At 34.1% G+C, this 25,948-nt stretch overlaps 1 protein-coding gene across 2 annotated transcripts; it reads right to left on the minus strand.

The window, feature by feature from the left end:
- Positions 1–947: 947 nt before the first annotated feature.
- Positions 948–6,306, minus strand: LOC120134403 (protein LNK1-like). 2 transcript variants are annotated; one of them, XM_039150837.1, is made up of 8 exons: positions 6,153–6,306; positions 5,537–5,649; positions 3,832–4,415; positions 3,288–3,609; positions 2,192–2,872; positions 1,940–2,088; positions 1,316–1,451; positions 948–1,225 (listed from the first exon to the last, which is right to left on the minus strand). In XM_039150837.1, the coding sequence occupies exons 2-8, from the start codon at positions 5,555–5,557 to the stop codon at positions 1,142–1,144; spliced, it is 1,977 nt and encodes a 658-aa protein (XP_039006768.1). In that variant the 5' UTR covers positions 5,558–5,649; positions 6,153–6,306; the 3' UTR covers positions 948–1,141. The 2 variants fall into 2 exon arrangements, with proteins under 2 accessions (XP_039006768.1, XP_039006767.1); XM_039150836.1 differs by having other exon boundaries at positions 5,537–5,652; positions 6,152–6,306.
- Between the last annotated feature and the right edge of the window lie 19,642 nt (positions 6,307–25,948).

Consider the following 25,948-nt stretch of genomic DNA (forward strand, 5'->3'; position numbering starts at 1 on the left):
AAAAAAACGTTTCCCACAAAATGTATCATCTACCACATCAATAAAAAACGTTTCCTGCAACCACATTAGTATAATATATTTCCTATAAATGCGTCTTTTTTATATAGTTAAAAAGAGTGCCAATCTAAAATTAGTGACTTTAAGTGTCATAATGAAAAATAACTTTTAATTGTATATTTATGTAAAAAATCTATTTTTTTCCTATAATAATAATTTTAAATTCTATATTTATATTTATATTTTGTTTCAAATTTTCTTTATTTTTTTAAAAGTAAATTTTGTCTTTCAATTTTCATAAAAAATGATCATATTACAAAAATTCTATTATTATTTTAATAAAAACTTAGATTCATCATTAACTTCGACATGAGGACCTATATAACAAACACATATGCATGTCCTTAATTTTTTTTAATTTAATTTTAGGGAATTATAAAGGAGTATTTGTTTTAAAAAATTCATAACCATTTGATAATAAAAATTTAAATATCTTGCAAAACCTGAGACTTCTAAAGATAACAACTATCCATTTAATCACTGAAATAGTTTAGTACGTATATTTTGTTTGAAATTTTTAAATTTTCATTTTAAAAATATTTTATTATTTTTATAATATGAAATAATATTATAAGATATGAAATACACATAAATTATAGCATAAACTGTAACATCATTATTAAGATATATAAAAAATTAAAATTATATTTATCATTTCCTTGTGGTAATTACTATCAAAAGTAACACTAATAAATTTCATTATAACAGATCCACTACTTATGGGTCGGTAAGAGTAATTAGCCATCTCACAATGATCAGGGAATCAATTGTAATATATTCATTAGATATCTCGAAAAGATCAACCTGAATCTTTTTGTAATGCTTTTTTTCTTTTTCTTTTTTTTTTAAAAAAAAATCAGTATTTATAAAGAAAAAGAAGCTGCCAAATTGTTTTGGGGGGAAAAACCCAGAAATTTTGAAGTATTACTGAGAGAAAAGGGGACAAGTAGCTTTTCAGTATTCACAAACAATTCTCTAAGAATCAACCCGCATCATCTTTTATGTTTTGAGGCCGCACCCACAATCATCATAAATAAAGATGACATTTTACAAGTGTTCTATCCAATTCCAATGTTACCTGTTATCAGCTCAGTGATTTTTCATCTGTCTCGTCCTGGCCAATGTGTTTTTTGGACATCACGGGTTGAGCAGTGGTGGAGCCGTGAATCTGCCATTTCCAGTCCACAAGCATAAGGCTTTTGTAAAACATGAATTTTCTTCAAGTTCAGCAGGAAACAAACGACGTACAAATGCTTACCATGCCATGAGACTTCAATGATGCGGTCTTGATATCAGGTCTTAGAGATGGATCTGAAGGCCGGTGAAATAGCAAGTGTGCTATGGATCTATCTATAGGATTTGTGTCAGTTTCCATATCCATATATCTAGTGCACCTGCAAAAGAAAAGACAAAATAGGATTGGACAAAACAAACACACACAATACTGAAGGTGTAACAGTTTGTAGTTCGTTACTACAAATGGATTCTTATCATGTTTGCATCTATAAGTTCCTTTCCACAAAAACCTTATAGAAGACAGGCAGAATGTAGCTGAAGAATAGAGCTTCAATCAATATGTTCAAGATTGCTAACTGTTTCTAAATTGTACCTAATGGATTAAAGTTCTAAGTTGAGCACGGTTTTTCAACCCATAACCGGTGCTTTTTAACCTAGAGACATATACTTCAAAATTCAAATTATAAGTGATTCTATTTTAATACTTCGTAACGGTAACAATTTAAAGCAACTAAATTATCCCTAGTGTCTAGGAAAGCCGAAACATTGAAGAACTCAATTTCTACCCATCATGGATTTCAAGTGGTCAAACAGTGACAACATAAATATTACCAAGAAATTCACGTTCAGAGCAACGAAAACATACTTGCTTGATTCTTCAGTCTCCAATGATCTACTGGCATCTTTATAATCTCTACTGCCACTATTCGTATTTGTGCAGTTATGCCTTTGTTCAGCACTCCAAGCCAAACGATACAGACTGTCCCGTATGCACAGTTTTGTCCTGATATCCAACTGGAAATTCAAGCAGTTTTAACTTGATCAATTAGCCAGTTTACTCATTACCTATAAGGAACATGCAAAAATGCACATCACAAAATCTTTTCATCTACTATACCTTTTCCATAACTTGTTGAAGCTGCCGAAAACTAGTTGTTTCTGGTGAGACTTCATCCAAACTTACACAAGAGCTTTCCTGCCCGTTTGAAGAACCTAATTCTGCCTGCTTTCCTACACTATGACCTTCATCCCATTCGGACTGACAGACCTGCTTTTGAGCAATGACTGTATCAGAAACTACAATCTGTCTTTCCACTCTAGCTTGGTCAACAATCCTATTGACTGGGGCTTGTGTATCCTGTTGGTGGTACAGCTTTCCTACCTTCTCATTCATTATAATGTCAGGAACCTCAAATGAATGACCACGGTCTATGGACTGTGCCTGATTTGATGCATAAGATGATCCGTTTGTTGAAAAAGGATGCCCCTTTTTTTCAGATTTGCTACTAGTTAGAGTTGGACATCTTGAAACTTGGTTCGAAGAACTGCTGAAGTTGAGATGCATAAAGGGACCATTTGTCTGTACACAACTTACAGAATCAGGTTCACTGTTTCGCTTGTTCCACTGAAGATCCAGTGGGGAAAAGAGTTGACAGGGTGCATCACTAGAGGGATGCTTCACGTCTACAAACTGCTTGGTGTTACCAATTTGGTTGTAAAAGCCACCATTTTTTATATGATGATCTGTTCTTTCTCCAGATGCACTCAGTTGCTTTGATTGCTTAATTTGTGGACTAATCTGTAATTTGGTATACAATATGACAACATAGTAAAAATTCCATATGGCAACAATATTTCAAAGGAAAATTTACAGCAAACTCTCATCTGAAATCAGCTTAAAAATGGATTTAAAAAGAGAAGAAGAAGAAGATGTGCCTAAAAGATATTATTTCTTCTTATCATCCCAATTTAAAAGATATTATTCAATCATTCCCTGAATCTAGATTGGGGATTTTATATCCACTATCCAAACCCACTATCAAAACAAGGTATTATTTCTATTTATCATCCCAATTTACTGTACCTTGAAATTTATCTTTAGATAGAATGTGCCTAGAAGATACTATGAGGATTACGATTTCTAGGTGCCAAAATTAGATATCGAGATATTCCTAAACAAAATGTGGATTTAAGAAGAAGAAAGATTTACTAACCTGCTCATTAGGCGTCAAGTCATCCTTACTTCCAGATTCATTATTGGATACGTTCAAAGATGACATGTGAGCAAGGCCAGAATTCCTACTGCTCATGCCAAGGGAACTTATTTTGTCACTTATAAGGACACTCTTCTTGTTGGAATCAATAGTTGAAGGATCTGCATCTGGACTAGAAGTTGTACAATTCTCTGGTAAACTATTCAATTTAGCATCAGCCTTCAACACATTGTGTGATCCTTCAGTTGCTTGTGAAGATGAAACCCAATGCAAATCATCTTCATTACTGAGACTCCCCAACCCAAATGTTGAATCACAATTTCTGTGAGAAGAATAAGAAAGGTTAAGTACTGATAGTACTTTTTAAGCACAATATACATAATACATGCATGGATAAAATATGGTACAGGTACATCTATGTTGATACTTACGGATGTTTGAACATAGTTTAAGTTACACTAAAAGTGTAGGTCATAGTGAACTTCAGGTTTTACATAGTAAAGCATAACATGGAAGTTATCAATAATGGGATTTCGATAACTACCTGAACATCCTATCAACATCCTCAAAATTTCCAATGTCTCCCCAACCATAACATAGAAGATCACTGTTTTCTTTGTCTTCATGATTATTATTAAAAAATCTGAGATCCTCATTAGCTTCAGATATGTGATTTAGTGGAAAACTGTAGATGTTATTGTCCTCTGTAGCACAGTTGTCAACCAAGACAGGATCATCAGAACAGAAATCACTGCTAACCGAATCTATATCGCCAGTTTTGAGACCATGGCTGGACATCATTTGATCATCAGAAACCATGCTTGTTACTTCTTTGAGTGAGTCATTATCATCTGAAGTGGGAAATATGCCCACAGGTTTGTCAGACCATGGACCCTTTTCTAACATTCTGTTATTGTTCAAAGTATGAAAACCTTTTTCCTTATCCCCAAAAATACCATATTTAATTGTATTATCTGCATTACTAGCAACTCGAGTCACTTCATGTCGAGGTTTTGTTTGACCATCCCCTTGAACTTTGAATTGAACTCTATATTCACCAACAGCATGAGGAACTATATGATCATCAGTAGCACTAGCACTGAATTCAGGCCAAACATTATCTTCAAGCTGTAACATCAATTACATAAGTTTGGTCATAATCAATCATTCTTCATCAAAGGCTGAATTGAGAAGCGTAAGTTAAAGATACTTCTAGAAGGCTGAATTGAGTTACATCCCTTAACTAGCACAAAGCATTCCTTAAAATGGTAATGAAACAAAAAACAAGATGGTTGCTAAGGTGGCTCCAGGAGAATATGAAGAGCGATCTTCAAAAGAATAGCCATTCAATTATCAATTCCCACCAGCATAAACACTATAACAAAGTAATTTTCTATAAAGCAGTCATCTCGTGCCTGCACCCATGTTCTTGCACACTTCAACCCCGAAGATTTTTTGAACATTGCACTAGATAATGGCTCTATTGCACCAAAATTTGGCATTAGTAAACAAATCTAACATTGGCATATCAAGTCCATAAAGTGAATAAAATCATATATAAAACAACACACCAAGAAAAAGATTGAACAACCACTCTCTAACAAAATCCAATTTGGGAAATCATTGAAAACAACTTAAACAAAAAGAATAAAATCCATTTTGGGGTTAAATTCATGGAAACTTATCAGAATGCCCAATCTCTAATGAAAAGAGGGAAATTGAGAAACCATTCCTAAAGCACAGTTGTAACATGTAATATGATATAACATAACTTGAAAACCGGAACTTAACACAAACACAGAAAGTACCCTCTCAGCCCCTCCATTGTTGACAGAGAAAGAAATCCCAAAATATGACTTAGCTTAGCTTGTTCCAAAAGACAATGGGAAAACGGACCCTAAAATCCTAACTTATCAACAAAGTCCAACAGGAAACAAAAAACCCAACCCACAAATCAATGGAACAAGAAGCGTCAAACTACCTGTACTTGAGGTTTTCTTCAGAACAAAGCCATCAACCTCGAATTCTCAATATACCTCACCATTAATATCATAATAAAAGGGGTGCTATCCGATGCTATACAACTTCAAGTTCTATTGACATGAAAAATCTAGAGAACAACTGGAAGTAAAACCAATGTCATATTGAATTAATAAGCTGACAGTATTCCATCCTGCAAGAACGTTTTTCACATTGCAACACTAGACTACTAGAAAATGGAAGTAAACTGAATTAATAAGGAAGCTTACCTCATACATGAAGTCAGACATTCCTCCAAGATCCTTATCCACCACCACTAAACACAAATCTCATCTTTTGATCGGTTGTCACCTTATTGGAAGAAAGTTATTGTCTGGATAAGCTTTCCGACAGAGAAAACAAAATTTTTGACAAATTAGAAAAATCCTTTAAAAAAAACCCTTCAATTTTTTTTAACAATAATTAAATCTAATACCTAAAAGCTATAATACACATCGAACAAAGAGTTTACTTTTCAGCATCAAAGCACCAAACTCAATCCACATCTTTTAAAAGTAAATAGTAAAAAAGAATCATTATTTTCTAGTGTAAATCTAGTCCAAATCAATTTTTTCTCATCAACCAAACAGCAGAATAATCCTATTAACAGCAAAAATAATATTGTAAGCGCCAATAATAGTATCAGATTTAGCTAAACTTCTAGTCAGCAGTTCATATTTTAAAAAAAGACATCTAAAATACCATTTTATTTCAAACATTTCTCGGCAACTAAATAAAAATATAAATCAACAAAGAAGCCAAATCTAAACAGATCAACTAAAAGAAAAGTTCCAGAGAAAAAAAATAAAAAATTAAACAAAAGGCGATATTCAAACAAAATCTTACCTGAAACTGACAAATTTCACCAGAAAATCAAATACTCCTAATAAAAATAAACATATATTTTTTTCTAGTAAATGCACAACTTCACCAACAAAAGCAAGCTCGGAAATCTGCAGTACAAAGTGGTTCACCAATTAACACCCTCATTCAAAAGATGAGATTTCTGGGAGTTTCTAGAGAGAACAAAAGAGAAAATGAATTTTTATTTTTAAAATATTTTGGTTTTTCATTTGTTTTCTCCTTTCTGGACAATGGGACTAAATATTTTATTTATTTATTAAAAGGTTAAAACTTTAAGCAAGTTGACAAGTGGGATGACACGTGGCCAGGAAGTGAAAAACCAACGGCAGAGCCAAAAGGGATATATCAAAATTCGTGGATGAGAGTGGGGCTATGAGATCCGATCAGTTTCCTTAAACTCATTGGTTCACGTCCTTATATCTTCTGAAATATCGACACGTGCCCAATAATTTTTCAAACAAGGATTTTGATATTGGTTTAGCTTGCTTGCTTGCTGGTGGTTTCATCATTTTTTAATATTTTTATAGAATATTTGAGTAAATTAGATATTTAGTATCTCAATTATTAATTTTGTTCCATTTTTTTTTATCTAAACTTTATTTTTTTTTTCAAAATCATACATAGTATTTAGTTTAGGTTTCATTTTAGTATTCATTGTTCAAAATATAACTGCGATGTTAAAGTATCACCATAAGATAATGTCATGTCATCATTGGAAAAAATAAATATCATATCAGTAGTTCTGTTAAGTTTTTAACAGTTGAAAACCAAATTGAAACCTAAATTAAACATTAAGTGTGATTTTGAAAAAAATAAATTTAGATACTAAAATGAAACAAAAATAATAGTTATGTAGTTTATCTTTTTTTTTCCTTTTTAGGCTTTATATTTTTTATATATTCGAATACACGATCAAAAGTTTAAAATATTAAAATAAAATGCACATTTGTGTCAAGATATAAAATAAAAAATATATATATTTATAAGGTTATAACATTAACTCGATTTTGTTTGTATTAATAAATAAATATTATTAAACAAATTTAAATATTTAAATTTTAAATACTTAAATAATTTTTATAAAGTTTAAATTCACCATCATGTTAGATTGGAATATTATTACCAAAATTCGAATTAATTAACAACTATGATAATAATAAAATTATAATTATTATAAACTTTAAAATAAGTTTAAATGTTAAATACTTTAATTTTAGAGAAAATAACCTCAGTGACCAAAAATGCCTTATAATATACGATTTTAACCAACTTTTTTTAGATTCGCCAAAATGACCAACTAAATCGCAATGCGATCGATAATTCGCAACGCGATCTCCGGTATCGCAAATCAGTTTCCAGATTCGCAATGCGATTCTGACTATCGCATTGCGATTTACCAAATTCGCGTTGCGATTTTCCTAATTCGCATGCGATTTATACGCATTGCGATTTTCCTAATCGCAATGCGAATACGTAAATCGCAATACGCGCAATGCAATTTAGATCGCAATGCGTAAAATCGCAATGAATACGTAAATCGCAATGCTACTATCGTAATGTGATTTACGCACATTCGTATTAACGCATATTTTTTTTCAAATTCCAAACACGAATTTCTTAATATATCGGAAACTGAACAGTCCACAGTATATCCCGTAATCGCAACTCATAACCTAAAACCTAAAATCACAACTCAGTCCCATCTCCATCTCTCACTCTCTACGGCAAATCCGTCCCCATCTCCGAAGATATATCGTCCCCATCGCCGGCGAAATCCCTCACAACCATTCACGTCAGAAATCCCTCACAATGATTCAGAAATGGAAAATCAACCTCCGAGGTTAGTTTTTTTAATTATTTTTATTTTGAAAATTTTACATTATTTTAGGTTTTTCATATTGAAATTGATGATAAGTTTACTGGTAATTTCAATAATAGATTAACCATTTCACTTAGATTTCTTATTAAATTCATTCGATTGCTGCCAATACTGCTAAATTGTTTAGTCTTTAACCCTGTGAAGTTAGTATTTGTCTTTGTTTTGTCTTTTAGTTGAAGTAATGCAGAAGAATAATAGTTTCTAAACTTAAAATCGCAACATGAAAATGAAAATCGCAACACGAAAATGACTATCGCAACGAGAGAAATGAAAACGCAACGAGAGAATCGCAATCGCAACGCGAAATGAAAATCGCAACGCGAAATGAAAATCGCAATACGCGAAACCAAAATCGCATTGCGATTTTCATTTCGTGTTGCGATTCTCTCGTTGCGATTTTCATTTCGCGTTGCGATTCTCTCGTTGCGATAGTCATTTCCGCATTGCGATTTTCATTCTCTCGTTGCGATTTTCATTTCAACCAAAAGACAAAACAGTGTTGCAAATTTTAGTTTCAAGAATAAACTACTATTTATGTTTATTGTTTTTGGTATATCTTCACAGTGTAGTTTTTGTATATCTAACTTGGTATGTTTATTGTTTTGTAGAAATTTTTTTCGGCTTCATTGACATTAAGGAATAAAGTTAGCCTAGCCACTACAATTGCTTCGAAGCTTTCACCTGCACAAAGAAAATTGTTTGAGGAAACCTGCTTCGGGCCATGGCTGAGAGTACAGCATCCGGGTGGAGATGCTAATTTGACCCATTTGTGGCTTCAGACCATGACTAGCGATCTACCCGACAGTATACAACGTGGTGAGGAAGAGATATGGTTTCATTTTCCACCGGCGTATACTTGTTTTGGGCGGAATGAGTTCTGCTTAATCACTGGTCTACGATTCGGACACGATGATGTAGGCCTGTACGCTCGTCATATCACCCGCCCATCATGGTTATCCAGGGTTTTTCCTGATGAGTCAATAGAGAAGCCGAACTTACACGTCGACGACCTGAAGAAATTGTTTAATAAGAAAGATGGTTTTACTCGGATGAATGAACGTCGATGTTGTCCGAGTATGCCTTATACTACTTTTGTATGCCGGCTTTTTAGGCAGAGGGCAGACAACCTATTCCTCAGAGCTAATATTATTGGTAGAGGACCTAAATGCATGGAATCTGTTTCCGTGGGTTCGTATATATGGAAAGCTACCTGGACTAAGTTGTCGTCTGCCTTTGATGACCGCAAAAGTTTGCGTGGCGATGGGTCGAAATACACTTTGTCAGGCTTTGTTTGGGCCTTTAAGGTAATAATTTCTATATAATGTTTTCAAAATTATAATTAATTATTTAACAATTACTAATGTTTGTTATTATATTGTTTGTAGATTTGGATATTCGAGGCTTTCCCCAGCATGCAGACATATGCATTAAAAACTTCAAATGATATTCCTAGGGTTATTTCCTGGAAGAGGAAACGTATGTTGGATTGGGAAGACTTAATACCATATGCGACAATAAATAATGTAAGTTAACACAAATACTATCATATATAAACAAGTTATTAATAGTAGACGTTTAACTTTGTTTGAGTTTTTATATTTTTAGGAGGCCAACACTCAATTAATGAGACTGACACCCACGGAGACTGAGCTTGCCACTGATTGGTGGTAAGCTAGTCAGCGTTTTCTTGATGGCACGAATGATTAGCAGCCTCCACTTCCTCCACTTCGAGAGCCATCACCTCACCCAGAGCCATCACCTGATTGACCCGACTATACATCTCTACAACGAGAGCCATCACCTATCCCGTCACATCATCGAGCCTCTTCTCCACCATCACCTCATGATAGGCGACCGGCAAAGATGCCACGACTTCTATCTCCCTGTTCTCCACCTCCACCTCCACAGGATGAGTCAAGGGAGTTACGTGATGAGGTCAATGCCTTGCGTGAGGATATCGATACTCTACGCGATAACGATGGTGCATGGCCTGTGGAGGTGTCTACTTTACGTGGTGAGGTTGCCGCTCTACGTGAGATGGTAGTATCATTGCAGAATGAGGTTCATACTCTACGCAACGAGGTAAGTTTAAGATTTTCCATATTTAACTTGATGATAAATCTACTCGTAATTTCACTTAGATTAACCATTTCACTTAGATTGCTTAGTAAATTTATTCGGTTGCTGCCAATACTGCTAAATTGTTTATTAACACTGTGAAGTTAGTATTTGTCTTTTGTTTTGTCTTTTGGTTAAAGTAAATTTATTCGGTTGCTGCCAATTCTGCTAAACTGTGTATTCTTTAACACTGTGAAGTTAGTATTTGTTTTTGTTTTGTCTTTTGGTTGAAAGTAAATTTGTTCGGTTGCTGCCAATTCTGCTAAACTGTGTATTCTTTAACACTGTAAGTTAGTATTTGTCTTTGTTTTTCTTTTGGTTAAAAGTAATGTTCGTTTGCTGCCAATTCTGCTAAACTTGTATTCTTTAAGTTTCTTTGTTTTGTCTTTTGGTTGAAGTTGCAGTTTCAAGAAAGAAGAAGAAATAGTTTATTCTTGAAACTATATTTTAGCAACACTGTTTTGTCTTTTGGTTGAAATGAAAATCGCAACGAGAGAATGAAAATCGCAACGCGAAACGAAAATCGCAACGATATAATCGCAACGCGAAACCAAAAATCGTAACGCGAAACCAAAAATCACAATGCGATTTTAATTTCGCATTGCGATTCTCTCGTTGCGCTTTTTATTTCGCGTTGCGATTTTCATTTCGCGTTGCGATAGTCATTTTTCACGTTGCGATTTTAAGTTCCAGAAACTATTCTTCTTCTGCAAATTGAAACTTGAATGAATTGCATTACTTCAACCAATAGACAAAGACAAATACTAAGTTGACAGTGTTGCAAGTTTGAAACATATTTGCCTTTGTTATCTGATGCATTTTGTGAACTATGATAGAATAATGACTTGGGTGAATTCAATGCAAGTTTGAAACATATTTGTCTTTGTTTTCACTGTTTAAATATCATGTCTGTTTATTTCCTGATTTTTGTATTTAATTATTTAGCGGCCCGATAAGGTGGATGCTTTATGTCGGGTTTTTCTTGCACGACAGAGTTCATGCATCAAACGACGTGCACGTGCTATTAAGTCTCCGTACACCCCAATAGTGCGAAGACACTGCAAGAAGAAACCCGACTCGCCTGTCATCCCTCAAGAGTCCACTCCTATCGTTGAAGAGGCCCCTATTATTCCTCGAGAGTCCCCTCCCACCGTTCAAGAGGCCACTATCATCGTTGAAGAGGTCCCTCTCACCATTCAAGAGCCCGATTCACATGGCGTCATATGTAAGATTCTTGAGAAACCCTCTGACGTGTTGGATATGATGGATGAGAGTTGGATCTCGTATGAGTTACCGGCCAGTACCATACCGGTATCTGAAGTGGAGAGGAGACAACTACCAGACACAATTCTGGATAACACCCTTTGAGCTAAGACCGCAGTTGATTTTTATCTATATGAGCGGAGCCAGGGGTGTTTCACTGACATATGGACGCTCAACGATGATATCTATTAGTTGCTTGATCGGTCTTGGTGGGGCGTATTATTAGGAGTCGAAGATAATGGCTATTTCGATGGTGGGGTAAGTCTTATATTTTTCTTATATTTCAATTTGATTATTTTTTTTAAAATTTATGTAAGTTATTAATATATGTCTTTTTTTGTAAAACAGCATATCGATGCGTGGGTTTCACGTCTTCTAATAATTAGAAACTTAAGGAAAATAAAAGAAATACACGATATACAATTATGCCGACGTCTTTTAACGCCGTTCACTTGAAGAATTAACGAGATGAATCATTTGCGTTGAGCAATGGACAAGCTAAACTTTATCCTGCATGGTGGGAGGTCGATAAGGTTAGTATTTATTTTAGATCGAGTTTAAAGGTATTCATAAATAAGTGCGCAAATGAATGAATTATTACTTAAGATTGCAGGCGTTTATCCCTGTTTTGGAACGTAAACATTGGCTTATCGATAAGGCAATAGTATATGACAGCATGATAAATTACATATCATTGTCTGATTTAAGAGATATTACTAAGGGATGGAGCTCTCATTTGGCTAAATTCTTGGATGCGATAAATTATTGGACTCGTTCTGAAACAAGAAGCCAAAGAAGCTCAATATTACAGTTAGCAGAGACGAGACCGCACCACAACAAACGAAAGGACCCATAGGGGATTGTTGTCCTCTCGTATGCTTGGCGTTGGAGCTTTTGATCACAGGAAGTATAAAGTATCTATCTCCAACCGATAGAGATAGAGCTGCAGTAGGCTTGTGGTTTCGGCATTATATGGCTAGATCGATATATACGAGACGCTGCCTACCTGCATCCGCGTTATAAAAATGTCCATAAACAATTGGTAAGTTTATAGGCTTTTGGTTTGAAAATGTTTGGTTAAGTACCTAGAATTCAATAATTTGTGTTTGTAGGTTTTAGATGTGTAGAAAGTGTTGTTTGAGCAAATGTTTGGTTTCTGCAGGTTAATCTCATAAGTGAGCTGCGTTAAAATGATGTATGGCTGCAAAAGTTGATTCAATAGTAGATGAGGAAATAAGAATTATTGCTTATTTTTGATTGTTTAATTGATTTGTAAAAGATGATTTGTAAAAGTTGATTGTTTAATTGATGTGAACATAATTCTTATTTGTGTTTGTTTAATTGATTGAAATGTAATGGTTGATTTTGTTGATTTCAATCTGCATTATGTTGAAGGTAAAAATGACTATCGCAATGCGAAATGAAAATCGCAACGAGAGAATCGCAACGCGAAATGAAAATCGCAACGACAAAATCGCAACGCGAAACTAAATTCGCGTTGCGATTTCGTTGATTTCATTTCGCGTTGCGATTCTCTCGTTGCGATTTTCATTTCGCATTGCGATAGTTGCGATTTCATTTCGCGCGATAGTCATTTCCGCGTTGCGATAGACATTAAGATGATTGCGAACGTCATTTCCGTGTTGCGATAGTCAAATGAATGCCTAAGTGATAACAACTGAATAGTCATAACAATTTTCAAACTCAAGTTACTAATCATGCCTAACTGAAAATGTTAAAAGTTCACACATAAAATCCACATAATACAACGTTTGCATTTAAAAATCACCTAAGTTAACAGTCCCAAAAGTTGAAGCCGGTTGTGATTGAAATTTTAAAGATGATTGCGCTTTTGATTGCCTTTTGCTTGATACCATATGAGCTTTGGATTTTGATGAGGATCCATATTTTGGTAGAGGAAAAGATGATTGTGATGGCACTGGTGATCCACATGTCAACCTTGTATGACCACTTTCCTTGCACCAACTACATGTCGATCTCTTATTCTCTTCACCCTTAGACGGTATACGATCATGACTTTTTGGTCGGCAAGGTAGCCTTCTGTCCATGGCTGGTGGCAAAACTGTTTGTAAGTCATCTGGTATGTCCCACTCAGAAGGATGTGGAATAGGGTAGACAATCTCGCCATAAGTCTGTCGATATACTTCTGTAGTGTAGCAATCCATAGCGTATGCGCTTGAATCATCTTGGTTTAGATGAAGAGAAACTTTTATAACATGGCCACACGGATAACTAGATGTTTGTCATTTCATACAACTACATGTCTTTGCATTTAGATCGACAAGCCCATTTAAGTTATTATCCAGTACTTCAAACAAAGTGTTTGAACATGGTTCAACTCTCCATGACGTTGACTTCACAACACGTTTCATTATCTTTTTTTCTGTCCATGGTGTAACACGATGTTCCAATGTTCCTGTAAATTTAAATAAATAATACTTAGTAAAATATATGATAAGTTACGAATTTAAAGAAATAATACATGCATGGTTTCTTTTCTTGTAGTACCACTGTTGAATAGAGGCTCGAAAAAACTCCATTAACATAGTAATGGGTAATTTCTGGGAATGACGACTTAGAGCGTTGATTGATTCTGCACTATTAGACGTCATGAAACCATATCTTGCTCCAAGTTGATGTACTATTGACCATCTTTCAAACCCGAAATCTTCTAGTGTTTGAGCACACTGAGGCAAAACACGTCTTAAACAGTTTATATGCTTATTAAAATCCACTTCCCGATAAGCTTTTACAGCATTCCAGTATGTCCATTTGTGATTTTTTATACCAGCAGACCTTGATTTTAGATTTCTATACAAATGAACACCACAAAGTCCATGAAAAGCATATGGGAAACACCTTATAATAGCGTTGTCAATTGAGTTTGCCCTATCGGATATGATTGTCAGATTGCTAATAGGACCTATGCAATCCCTAAGATGCCCCATAAACCATGTCCATGAATCAGAGGTTTCAGATTTTCCAACCCCGTAAGCTATTGGCAGTATCCCATTGTTAGCATCCATGGCTACTGCTAATAAGTTTACTCCAAGGTATCGACCTTTTAAATGTGCTCCGTCAACTATAATAACTGGGCGCATGCAATTAATAAACGAACGAATCTACAAAATCATATACACAAGAATATAATCATTTAAATGTGAAATGCATGTAACTAACAAAAATGAGTCAACAAAATTATATTAATTTACTAACCGCAGCACCAATGGCGATAAACAGCAATTCAAAGCGTCAATCTCTATCTGTTTTGATATGAGTTACCGACCTAGGATTTTTCAGCTTTAAATTATGACAATAAGCCGGCAGTTGGGCAAACGATGCTTCTGGTGACCCCCTCAACAATTCCAAGGCATAACATTTGGCTTTCCAAGCTTGAGAATATGAGATACTAATCTTGAACCGAGCATTCATGTCAGTCATAATTTCATGTCCCCGATATACCCTACCATTCAAAAACATTAACTCAGCCAGAAAACCACCCAACACCTTTTTGTTTGCCTGTCTATGGTGAGGAAAAACTTGGGTTCTTGAACATGTATGTTTATCAATAAAAGTCCTAACTTGAAACATTCGCAATCTTTTATCCTCTTTGCAATCATACGCCACATACAGTTTTTGTCAATCATACACCTTGTTTCGAAACGATCTTTGCTTGATTTGTTAACTTTTAGTTGATAGCCATCTTCCACACATTTCGTATACAAAGCTATCTTCAAGTCTTCCTTTGTATCAAAACAATCATCTTTCTTGATACGAATAATTTTTGTGTGACAATCAACTGCTATCTTTACCAACTCTTCTTCCGGTATCTGAAGTAATTCTGGCATATTCCAGTTATACTCCCGTGGCATTTTCTTCGGGGACTTTTCTTTGAGGATTTCTTCTTCTTCTTTTTCTTCTTCAGTGTTATATGAATTACAGAATGGATGTTCAACATGTTCATTTACAGTCGTAACTTCCTCCTCATTATCATCAACAACATCTTCCTCGGCAACGGCTGTTTCATCATCAAAATTCAGGTATTGACCAATATCAAAATCATTACACGCAGGGTCTGTTTCTTCTTCTGAAAAATCATCAAAATCCGAGTATTGACCAAGATCAAAGTCCGGGTATTGACCAAGATCAAATTTCAAATACTGACTAGTACTCACAATTTTTTTTGTTGGCTCATCATCGTCTAACTGGTCAATACGAAAACCAGAATTTGGTGCTGAAAGTTGATTGGGATTTGGATTAGGGAAAGGTTATGGGTTTTGAGATTGTGTTTGGTATTGGAAATGTGGTGAAACAATATTTGCTTGGTGATGAAATTGTGGTGGAACCATTAAATTTTGAGCACCATAAACTGGGGTTGAAAAACTTAGTTGATTACTACCGCTACTGACCCAACTTCACTACTTCTAGGTTCAACAACATACAATGTAACATCACACTTGAAACACTAATGTAAGCAATGAATCGTTCAAATCTTCATTGTCGGTTAACAAATAAACTTTACCATTTCTCTGATAAGATAGCCTAAATCCACTTAGGGGCTCTAAATTCAATTTATTTGCAACACGTAACATTAGAGTTTCATAAGTTAAATTTTTTAATGACAGTTTTAGTTAAAGATTCATTGGTAAAGGCATATATTGTAAAACACCATGAACATTCTCCCATGACCCTCCAAAACACAAATCTCCAAACATGATCAACATTAGATGATTTCATTATTGTAAATTAATTTACTAAACAACGAGCTGGAAACTAAAACTGTTGCGGATGGGGAAGGATGTCGTTGGATATAGGAACAATGTTCGCCGAAGAGAGTGATAGATGGAGATGAATGAGTTGCAATTTAGGGATTTAGGTTATGATTGCTGTTGTTGCGTATTTATATACCCAAAAAATTTGTGTTGCGAAATTAAAACCTGTTGCGAATTCAGAAATCGAGTTGTGAATTTGAAATTCAGTATTGCGATAGTCAGAATCTCGTTGTGATTTACTAAATCGCAACACGAATTTGGGAAATCGCAATGCGATAGTCAGAATCGCGTTGCGAATCTGGAAACTGATTTGCGATATCGGAGATCGCGTTGCGAATTATCGATCGCATTGCGATTTAGTTGGTCATTTTGGAAAATCCAAAAAAAGTTGGTTAAAATCGTATATTATAAGGCATTTTTGGTCACTGAGGTTATTTTCTCTTAATTTTATTATAATTTTGATAATTATTATTTTCAGGAATTTGTGTTTTTACTTAAAATGAATTAATTATATTGATTTAAATTTTCAACATAAAAGAAATCCATTAAAATACAAATAAAAATATTGAAAAGAGCGCGAACAAAGTGACATATGTGATAAATGAATTCTTAAAAGGAAAAATAAAATAAAAGAAGTACATTTCAAATAATTTAAGTGAACTTTTTTTAAAAAAATAATTAAATGATAGATTCCCGAAAATATGTTATTGAAAAAGTAAATTACATCATTCATCATTTAATTATCTTTTCACTCTTATTTTGATCATTAATGTTTAAATTTTTTAATCTAATCACAATGAACTTTAGAATTGCTCATGTTTTAGTATCGTTTGAATTATAAATATGTGATGCATAAGTTATTTTATTATTTTAATATGATATGGTATTTTGTTATTATTCAATATCAAGTAAGATTTAAAATAAAAAAAAATAACATTATTAAACTCCCAATTCTAAAACTCATCCCCAAATCCCAAGTGACCACCCCCAAACTCTCGTCGACCTCACCACATCATCACAGCCATAATACATCACCGACTACAACTAATTTTATAGGATTATTTTTAAAAGATTCAAGTTTAAGTTGGAAAGGGTGGATGGTTTTTTTTAAGGACGAGTCGATGGAATCAGGTTTAAGGTATACCTACAATGATCCGTCTCGAGATTGGGATGTAATCAGATTACTTTTCGAAGTTCAAATTGAATAAGTTTATATTATTATTAACTTTGTAGGATTAAGTTGGGTGATCAAAGTTCCAATTTGGTAAGAGTTGGCAATCTAGAAGATGCCTTCTAAAATAGAATCTAAATGCATCATACATCCTCATGCATGTTGTTAAAAATGGCATCCACATCGAGGAACCCTAAAAACTTGCACACACTGTACAATTCAATACACTGAGAATTGCTACTTCAAAAAAAATACAATACACTGAGAATTGCAAAAGTAACAAAAGATATTTTGATAATCCAATCAATGCATAGAGACAACAGACTAATACAATGTTCAAAATTTAAAGCAATTCTCAAACAAAATTGCTTTATTTTTTACTCTTTTCAGAGTGCATGGAAGACATCTCCATGAACTTTGAGAAGACGGGCAACAACACATGTTCATCTTGCCTTTTATGGTTAAATCCAGTAGAACAACAAAAAAGAAAGAAAATGCATTGTTTCTTACAGAGAGACGAGGGGAGTTACATCACTTCTCAGAAGCTTCGGAGAGAAAAATCCTCTTTGAATATGGGCTGTGCGCGAGATGCTTTCGGGCTCGATCGCTTCGATGAGTGAGTTTGCAGAGGTCCCTGACATAAAAAATCAAGAATCGGATCATCAACAAAGACGCCAAAAGAAACTGGTGAGAATATAAACCCTGTTTCTAATATGAATGGCTTAGTAAAGATAAAATAACACGGATGAGAGTGAGGGTTTTGGACTAAACGATTCCATCCTAACAACAGGGATCAAGTTTGCGTCCTCATATGAGCATATATTTTCAACCAGAACTATGTTCTGTTCCTGTAGCAGGTACTCGGTACCAAAAAAACCAAGTGTGGTTCTCGTATGAGCATTGATGATTGTTATGCCGAAAAATATCTATGCATGTTCATGCCACAGAGAGCGAGGGAGGGTGTTCACGAGGGATTGGGGGTTGCATTCTTGACCGGTTTTCATCATTTAATACCACGAGACACTTTTCAACCACATGACTGCTGACTTTTGCAACGAGAGGTGCACATAATTCCCTTCAAATTGAGAAACCAAAGTTGAAGTGGCAGATGGGATTTTTAACTCCAAGATAAACTGAACAACATAATTTCTGCAAATGAAAAACATAATCTGCAGTGAAAAGAATGTTATAAATTCTATATCATACAAGAAAAGTATCTATCATAACTTTCATTGCAGGCGCCAGTGGTTCCCAATTATACAGAATGGACAACAATTCTCACGACAATAAAGTATTCCGCAAATGATAAAAGCGACAAATCATATCTCATTTCAACAAATAAAAAGCTTTCACAGTTTCAAAGGCTTATTTTTGACATATTTTGTAATGTTGACAAACAAAAGATGACAACCGTAGACCATACCAACTGTTTTGGACCACTCAAGGTGTAAAAGAACAAATTTTCTTGAGATGTAAAAAAAGGAAAGGAAGAACTGATACTTTAACACTAGTGATCAACATTGATTCATTGAAGGACCTACTGATGACAAACATTTGTTTTTGAACAATATGAACGCTAGACCAGTTGGCAACAGCTTATTCAGCATGCATCAAGCCTGAATTTTAAATACCATAAGTCAGAACTAGCCATTAATTCACTGTATGAAATACCACACAAGGACTACATAGCAAGGCCTAACACCATCCCACATGCCAAGAAGATTTTACTACTTCCATGCCTTTATTTCCAGCGACCAAGTTTGGCTATTCAGCAAACTAGAGATTCTTATATGACATAATGCAATATATCAAGTTTGTAAGTTGATATTTTCTTTTTCTTTTTCCTAGAAAAATTAAAGCTGAGAGCTAAGCCATTAGTAAAACAACATTTCCTTATCACAAAAGCTTCTTTTTCCAGAGTGATGTTGATAATTACTCAATAATCAATATAGACTAGTAATCTAATTAATACTTACCCATATGCATCCTGTGTGAGTAGAAGCCCATTGGCGGATATTTTTCAACCACTTTTCTCGATATTCCCCAGTTGAATGGCTAATGCATCGTTGCAAAACGCAACAGCCATGTTTGATTTGCAATATCAACGCAGTACTTTGCAGCAGCAATAAAGATAAACTGCCAAAACGGTTTGGGAAAAATTGTGAAATATCTGTAGAGGAGTAATGACTCGAAAAAGTTGAACAATAAAAATGCATCATTATCTTAAATGGATCTTCAATAAACCACCAAGTTAAATAAAATGCCACCCTAATAATCAAGCAGTTTGGCACCACGGCAATATCAAAGAAATAGTTAACAGGCAAAGTATATGCAGCAATGATACGAATAAACGCAGCACTATTTTGCATTGAAGTTACATTACTTTTCATTGTTCTAAAGAGACCAGAAGCTGTTATATGGCCGGATTAATTTTCTGCCCACTTGTGACATCTACCCTTCGTCAAAAAAGGAAAGCATAGCAAGATATCAACAAGGACGAATTATTTTGACTTTGAGTTCAGACACCATTAATGATTAATGAAGAATCCGACATCCACTTATGACTAGCAGTTATGAAGCACATGCCATTTAATGCATTGCTTCTAAGGAGGAAGCAAAAGAATGTCCTTGTTTCTGTCAAACTAAGGCTTAAGGTACTACTGATTAAAGAAATGCTTTCCATTGTGACATGTATTCATTTAGACCCCAAAAACAGACATCATGGTCCAAAATTTGTACAAAAATATACATATCATAAATTAATGCTTAGAAATTCAGCAGATGGAAGGCTTACCTTGTTATCTTCACTACTAAGACATTGCAAGCAACGCTGCACAACGATTTCCATTCAGGTCCTGATGAGAGATAGAAACCCAGGCTCAAGTGCTGATATAACAGTGAAATTTGTTGTCTGGTTTTGAGAGTCTCAATCAACTTTTGAACTACACGAGTGCTGAAAGATGAAAACACAGTTAGAACCTATGGATATGAAACATTATACATACATACATACACACACATATATTGTGTGTGTGTGTGTGTGTTTGGCATACCCATGAGTGTTGAGAGATATTTTGACAAGTTGCCCTGGTTCTTCAGTAACCATTAACAGAATCTGCATTCTCTGCTCTTCATTACATACTTCCAATAACTTCTGCATGAGGTAATCCCAAAAGGGTTCATCATAAGTTCAACTACATGATCAATGATCTCCTTAAATATTATTTGCACATCCCTTTGGGAACCCTCATCAAATACCCGCTGTAAGAACCGACAGCCATGTTGATTTTTTTGCATTAAGTATATGTATCCACGAGCTTCTGCCAAAGAGTTACACTTTGGTGGCAAAGAGAATGGCGATATAACTTAGAATTCTTAGCATTTCCACAAGCTGCTGACATTCGAGACCAACCATCAAGCTGTGGCCTCCTTTCTAGAGGCTTACTCGCACCAATCCTGCAGAGAACCCTTGTTTTGCTCCCTTGAACAATCAGTCCCTTATGACCATATAATTTAAATCTCTCCTTGAATAATGAAACCGTCCTCACTAGTAAAAGCCTGGAGTGGATTCTAGCATTTGAATGTGCTCTAGCCATCCCATGGGCTAGTGGCACCTAGAGGCTTACTCGCACCAATCTCCTGCAGAGAACCCTTGTTTTGCTCCCTTGAACAATCAAGTCCCTTATGACCATATAATTTAAATCCTCTCCTTGAATAATGAAACCGTCCTCACTAGTAAAAGCCTGGAGTGGGATTCTAGCATTTGAATGTGCTCTAGCCATCCCATGGGCTAGTGGCAGCCCGCAAACACTTGCGCGAGTGTTGCTTGAATAACCTGGAAGAACCATGACCTTCATTCCAACTCAGACCATTTCCTTGTCTATGGACTAAAGCATCGTTCACCGAAAGCTTACTCAAGAAGCGCTTAAATTCAACACAGAATCTCTTTTCTGGTGGTGATGAATACATGTATGCTCCTGTTTCTGCCAAGCAGATGTCATTGCACCATTCCAACAACTCATTCCCTGATCAGAATTCAAAGCATCATTGGGAAACGCCATATTCATCCCACCATTGAAATTCAATGGAGCACTTGGAAGTGGCTGAATTCCTACAAAACCAGAAAACCCTTCCTTATTTCATCACCGGCTCGTACTTCTCGACATTGATCCAATTATTGAGTTGAACCCCATCGGAATTAAGTGGAAAATCTCTAATCCAGAATCAACCTTCTCTTGATCATTGCTAATATACATTTTACTACGATTTCTACAAAGACCCAATTCACCAATCAAGCTATCACTACTGGCCCTGTTCCGAACAGCTGAATCCATGAGCAGTGCATTAGGCAAGTGCAGCGGCCTAAGGTCTTGTAATGGAGGTGATCCATTGTCAGATAAAGACTGCTGCCCATCGCTAGAAAACAGACTCGAGGAAGAACCGTCTGAGTGTAAAGAGAAACCGCTTACAGGGGAAACACATGTACGCTTATAACAATGACTTGACGTACCATCATATAAGGCTATACATGCCATGTAATGACCATTCACATGATATTATCACGTTTTTGATGCAGATGATGTGATGTTGCACGAGGGATCTCACCCAACAACATTTCAAAACTCCTCCATCCCATATTTCGTCTGTTCTTTTCTTTCTCTCCACGGTCTCAGAAATTGCTTCCAACATTAAAATCAGCAACACATGATTAAAAAAGAGTACACCAAGAAACAAGACACTCACATCAGACACAAATGAAAAACACTTAAATAACAAATACCCAGAGTGAATCTTGCTCAGATTTTGAAAGCAAACATCAAAAAAAGGAAATGGGAAAAAAAGATTGGTGTGGTTTCTTTGAGTGGGGATGGAAAACAAACAGAGAAGAAGAATATGAATTACGAATTGGAGTTCATGATATGAACAAAGATAAATTTGGGTCTTGGGTTTTCTCTTCTAAGAGTTGGTGAAGCATACAAGATTGAAGGAGATGTATGGTTACTTTAAGAAGCGTAGAAATGTATATATATACATACACTCTCCCTTTTATACTCTCTCGCGCCATTAAAGCTGGGCCTATAGAGAAGATCAAAACAAACACTATTTATATTTTTCTCCCGCACCCCTCTCAACTACTATAAATATTCAAGTATAATAAATAATTAGATAAACTAAGTATTTAGCCATCCGATTATTTTTGTGGTTTATTTTATTCACTCAACTTTTTGTGGTTTATTTATTCATTCAACTATTTTTTTTTAAATCATTCACAAATTTATTTTTTGTTCCGTTTTAGTCATCCGTCATTAAAACTAATAGTAATGTTGATGTGTTATCATAAAATAGTATCACGTTATCATTGACAAACAAATAAAAATATCACATCGACAATTCTATTTATTTTTTTAACAATGAATTATCAAAAAAAAACAAAAACATAGTTAAATTATGATTTAGAAAAAGTTAAGTGATCAAAAATGAAACTACATAAATAATTGAATGACCATATACATAAATAATTTTGAAAATCAAACTGATTTATAAAAGTTATCAATAAATAAGGACTAGGGCAGAGGAAGTGATTATTCTTATAATTTCAAATTTTAAAGAAGATAAAAGTTTCAATTTGTATTTATTTTAATCAACTATTAAAATTACATTTAAAAAATATTATATTAAAACGTAAATTTCACGTAATACTTTTTATGATTAGTAAAACTAAAAATACATGGCATATGCTTCTTTTCCCACTTGAGCACCTTTCTCACTACTACTTAAGTAGACGATAAATTATTTATCCTACGCTCTTACCCGTATGCGTGAATTACACGTTCTTCCCAGAATGTGGAGCCTATCCACTGTCGTGCTTCTCACTCCCAATTGAGTAACCATTATTTGATTTTTTATCTAGTAAACTATGTATTTATTCACTCGATTATTCTTATAATCTTATTTTGTTTCTTAAATTATTTTTTTAAATCATCATTAAATGTATATTTTTGTTTCGTTTTAATCATTTATCATTAAAAAATTAATATCAACACTAATGTATTTTCATAAGATAATGTCATATCTTAATTGAATATTTAAAAAAGAAAAATCATGTTAATAGCACTAACGAAGCCAACATACAATGAGAGGTGTCATATGACTCCTCAAATTTTTTTGAAAAATGTATTATTTTTTCTAAATTTAGTATAGAAATTTAAAAAAAATAAAATTAACATATATAAAAACATTAGCATCTTATTGATTTTTTTTAATAAAAAGTCACGTTAATAGCACTGGCGAAGCCAGAATACAATAAGAGGTGTCATATGACACCCCATTAATCATTTTCATTTACTTAAAAAATTCTCAATATAACTTTTAAATTTGACACCACTAAAATAAATTTTCTAATTATGTTCTTGGTCAATAGTTCTGTTATGTTTTTATTGGTGTTGATCAAATCGAAAAAAACCATAAGTTTAATGATGATTTAAAAAATAATTTGATGAACAAAACAAAATTATAAAAATAATTGAGTGAATAAATACATAGTTTTTTTAATTTAATTTAAAAATTATTATTTTTAATTGGAGTGATAGTAATTTTTTCTAACTTTTGAAATATAATTTTTAGAAGAATTTTTTAGAACTGAAAATTCATATTAATTTTTACTGACTTAGGATTTTTTTAAAATTTTTACTTTTACATGAAATTTTTTAACGCAAATTATATCATGATAGAATATTATTTATTGCCTTAATAAGTTTAATTGATTTTATGAGATAATTATGATTCGCTGAAGATTGAAATTAATGACTAAAGATCACTTTTGATTCTATTCATATTCTATCACTATAAGAAAATGTATTTTTAGTGACACTAAGAATGGTCATTAAATATATTAAATTTTATCATTAAATATTTTAGTGACAAAATTTTTATTACTGACTTTGTCACTATTATATCAATGACAAAATACTATGAGTAATTTTTGTCACAAATATTAAATTTTTTGTGACAAAAATTTTGCACGACACTATTAATAAGGATTAATGAAAAAAATATTCAGACTATACCCTAAATTAACTTTAGATATCTAAATAATTTTTCATTAAAAATATGTGATTAAAGTTTCCAAGTGACACTTTTAGGTACATGAACTTTAGTGATTGTTAAGTGACACGGTCAGACTTATAAAATTTTATTTTAAAATAAAAACTTAAAATTAAAATTTATTAAAACAAAAAAACATTTTTCTTAATTTCAAAATAACCCTTAAAATTCCAGAAGCTCTAAGTCCAAACCCCTTTACCTACGTCGACCGTAACTAATGTTGTGTTGTCGTCGCTCTTTGTCGTCGAACACTCCATTGAACTGGAGCAAATTCTTATAATCACTATTTTTTGAACAAAATAATATTTGCATTCGTTTGATCAAAATAATCACCAATTTGTGAAAAAATTGCTCATAATCACTATTTTTGTCATGATATAATAGTGATTGTGTATAGCGACAAAAATAGCGACTATTTCTTTTGTCGAACAAAATAGTATTTACATTCGTTTGATCAATTTGGACAAAGTATTCATTGTAAAACTTTAAAGAGGAAATATTCTTGATAGTTTTGTAGATTTGAATAGTCCTTCCTTCACGATATTAGGGTTGTAGCAGGCTTAACGCATCAGGGGTCCTTCGCGATATGATCGGGTTGCAGCAGGCTCAATGCATCAGGGGTCTTTGTGCTAGTCGTATCAGACTCCTTATTATATTTATTTTATGCGGATGACAGTCTTTTATTCTTATACACTTCGAGGTCAGAATTTCAGCAGGTTCGGGACATGTATGAAGCAACATTCGGGCAAAAGACTTGAAGTACAACATCTACTTCAGCTTCACACTCCTTCTCTAAAACGGACGCGACTCAACAGTCTTCTAGGCGTTACTGAAGTTGCTATATAGAATACCGCTATTGGCCTCGTCGCTCGAGATAGCCATGGATTCGTACTTGGTGGTGGCTTACTTCGCTATTTCAATTTCCAAGCCTTGCGATGCTGGTATTGTCGAGGCGGCTACTATAACTCATTGTATTGATTTAACGATCGAATTGGATTACCCACAGATTCTTATTGAAAGCGATGTAGCAGATGTGGTTCGACAATTGGTCTCTTGATGTCTTTGTGCTTGGGTTCCATCTTGCTGGAACGCGTGGGTTACTCCATAAGTATCTTCACATTCGTGTCTACTGCATCCAACGATCCAACGATCCGCTGCCCATGGCCTTGCCTGTTACGCCTTATCTTCTTATAGACCGATGCGTATGATTATCCTCCATGTATTTTTTTATGTAATTCTTATTGATATATTTATGGTGTGCTATATAATTCCTTCTGTTTCAAAAAGTATATATTACATGATATAAAAATTACTTTTACTTTATATCGTTATAAAGGATCCTTATTTTAAATTGATCTTAAAAATATTTTAATTAAGGTTTTCAGGTCACCTATGTCATATGAATCAGAAAAAGCATTCTAGTATTTTTCAAAAAGTAATTGTTAAATTA

This window comes from Hibiscus syriacus, unplaced genomic scaffold (assembly GCF_006381635.1).
Source record: "Hibiscus syriacus cultivar Baekdansim isolate YM2019G1 unplaced genomic scaffold, ASM638163v2 tig00110597_pilon, whole genome shotgun sequence".
Taxonomy (NCBI): domain Eukaryota; kingdom Viridiplantae; phylum Streptophyta; class Magnoliopsida; order Malvales; family Malvaceae; genus Hibiscus; species Hibiscus syriacus.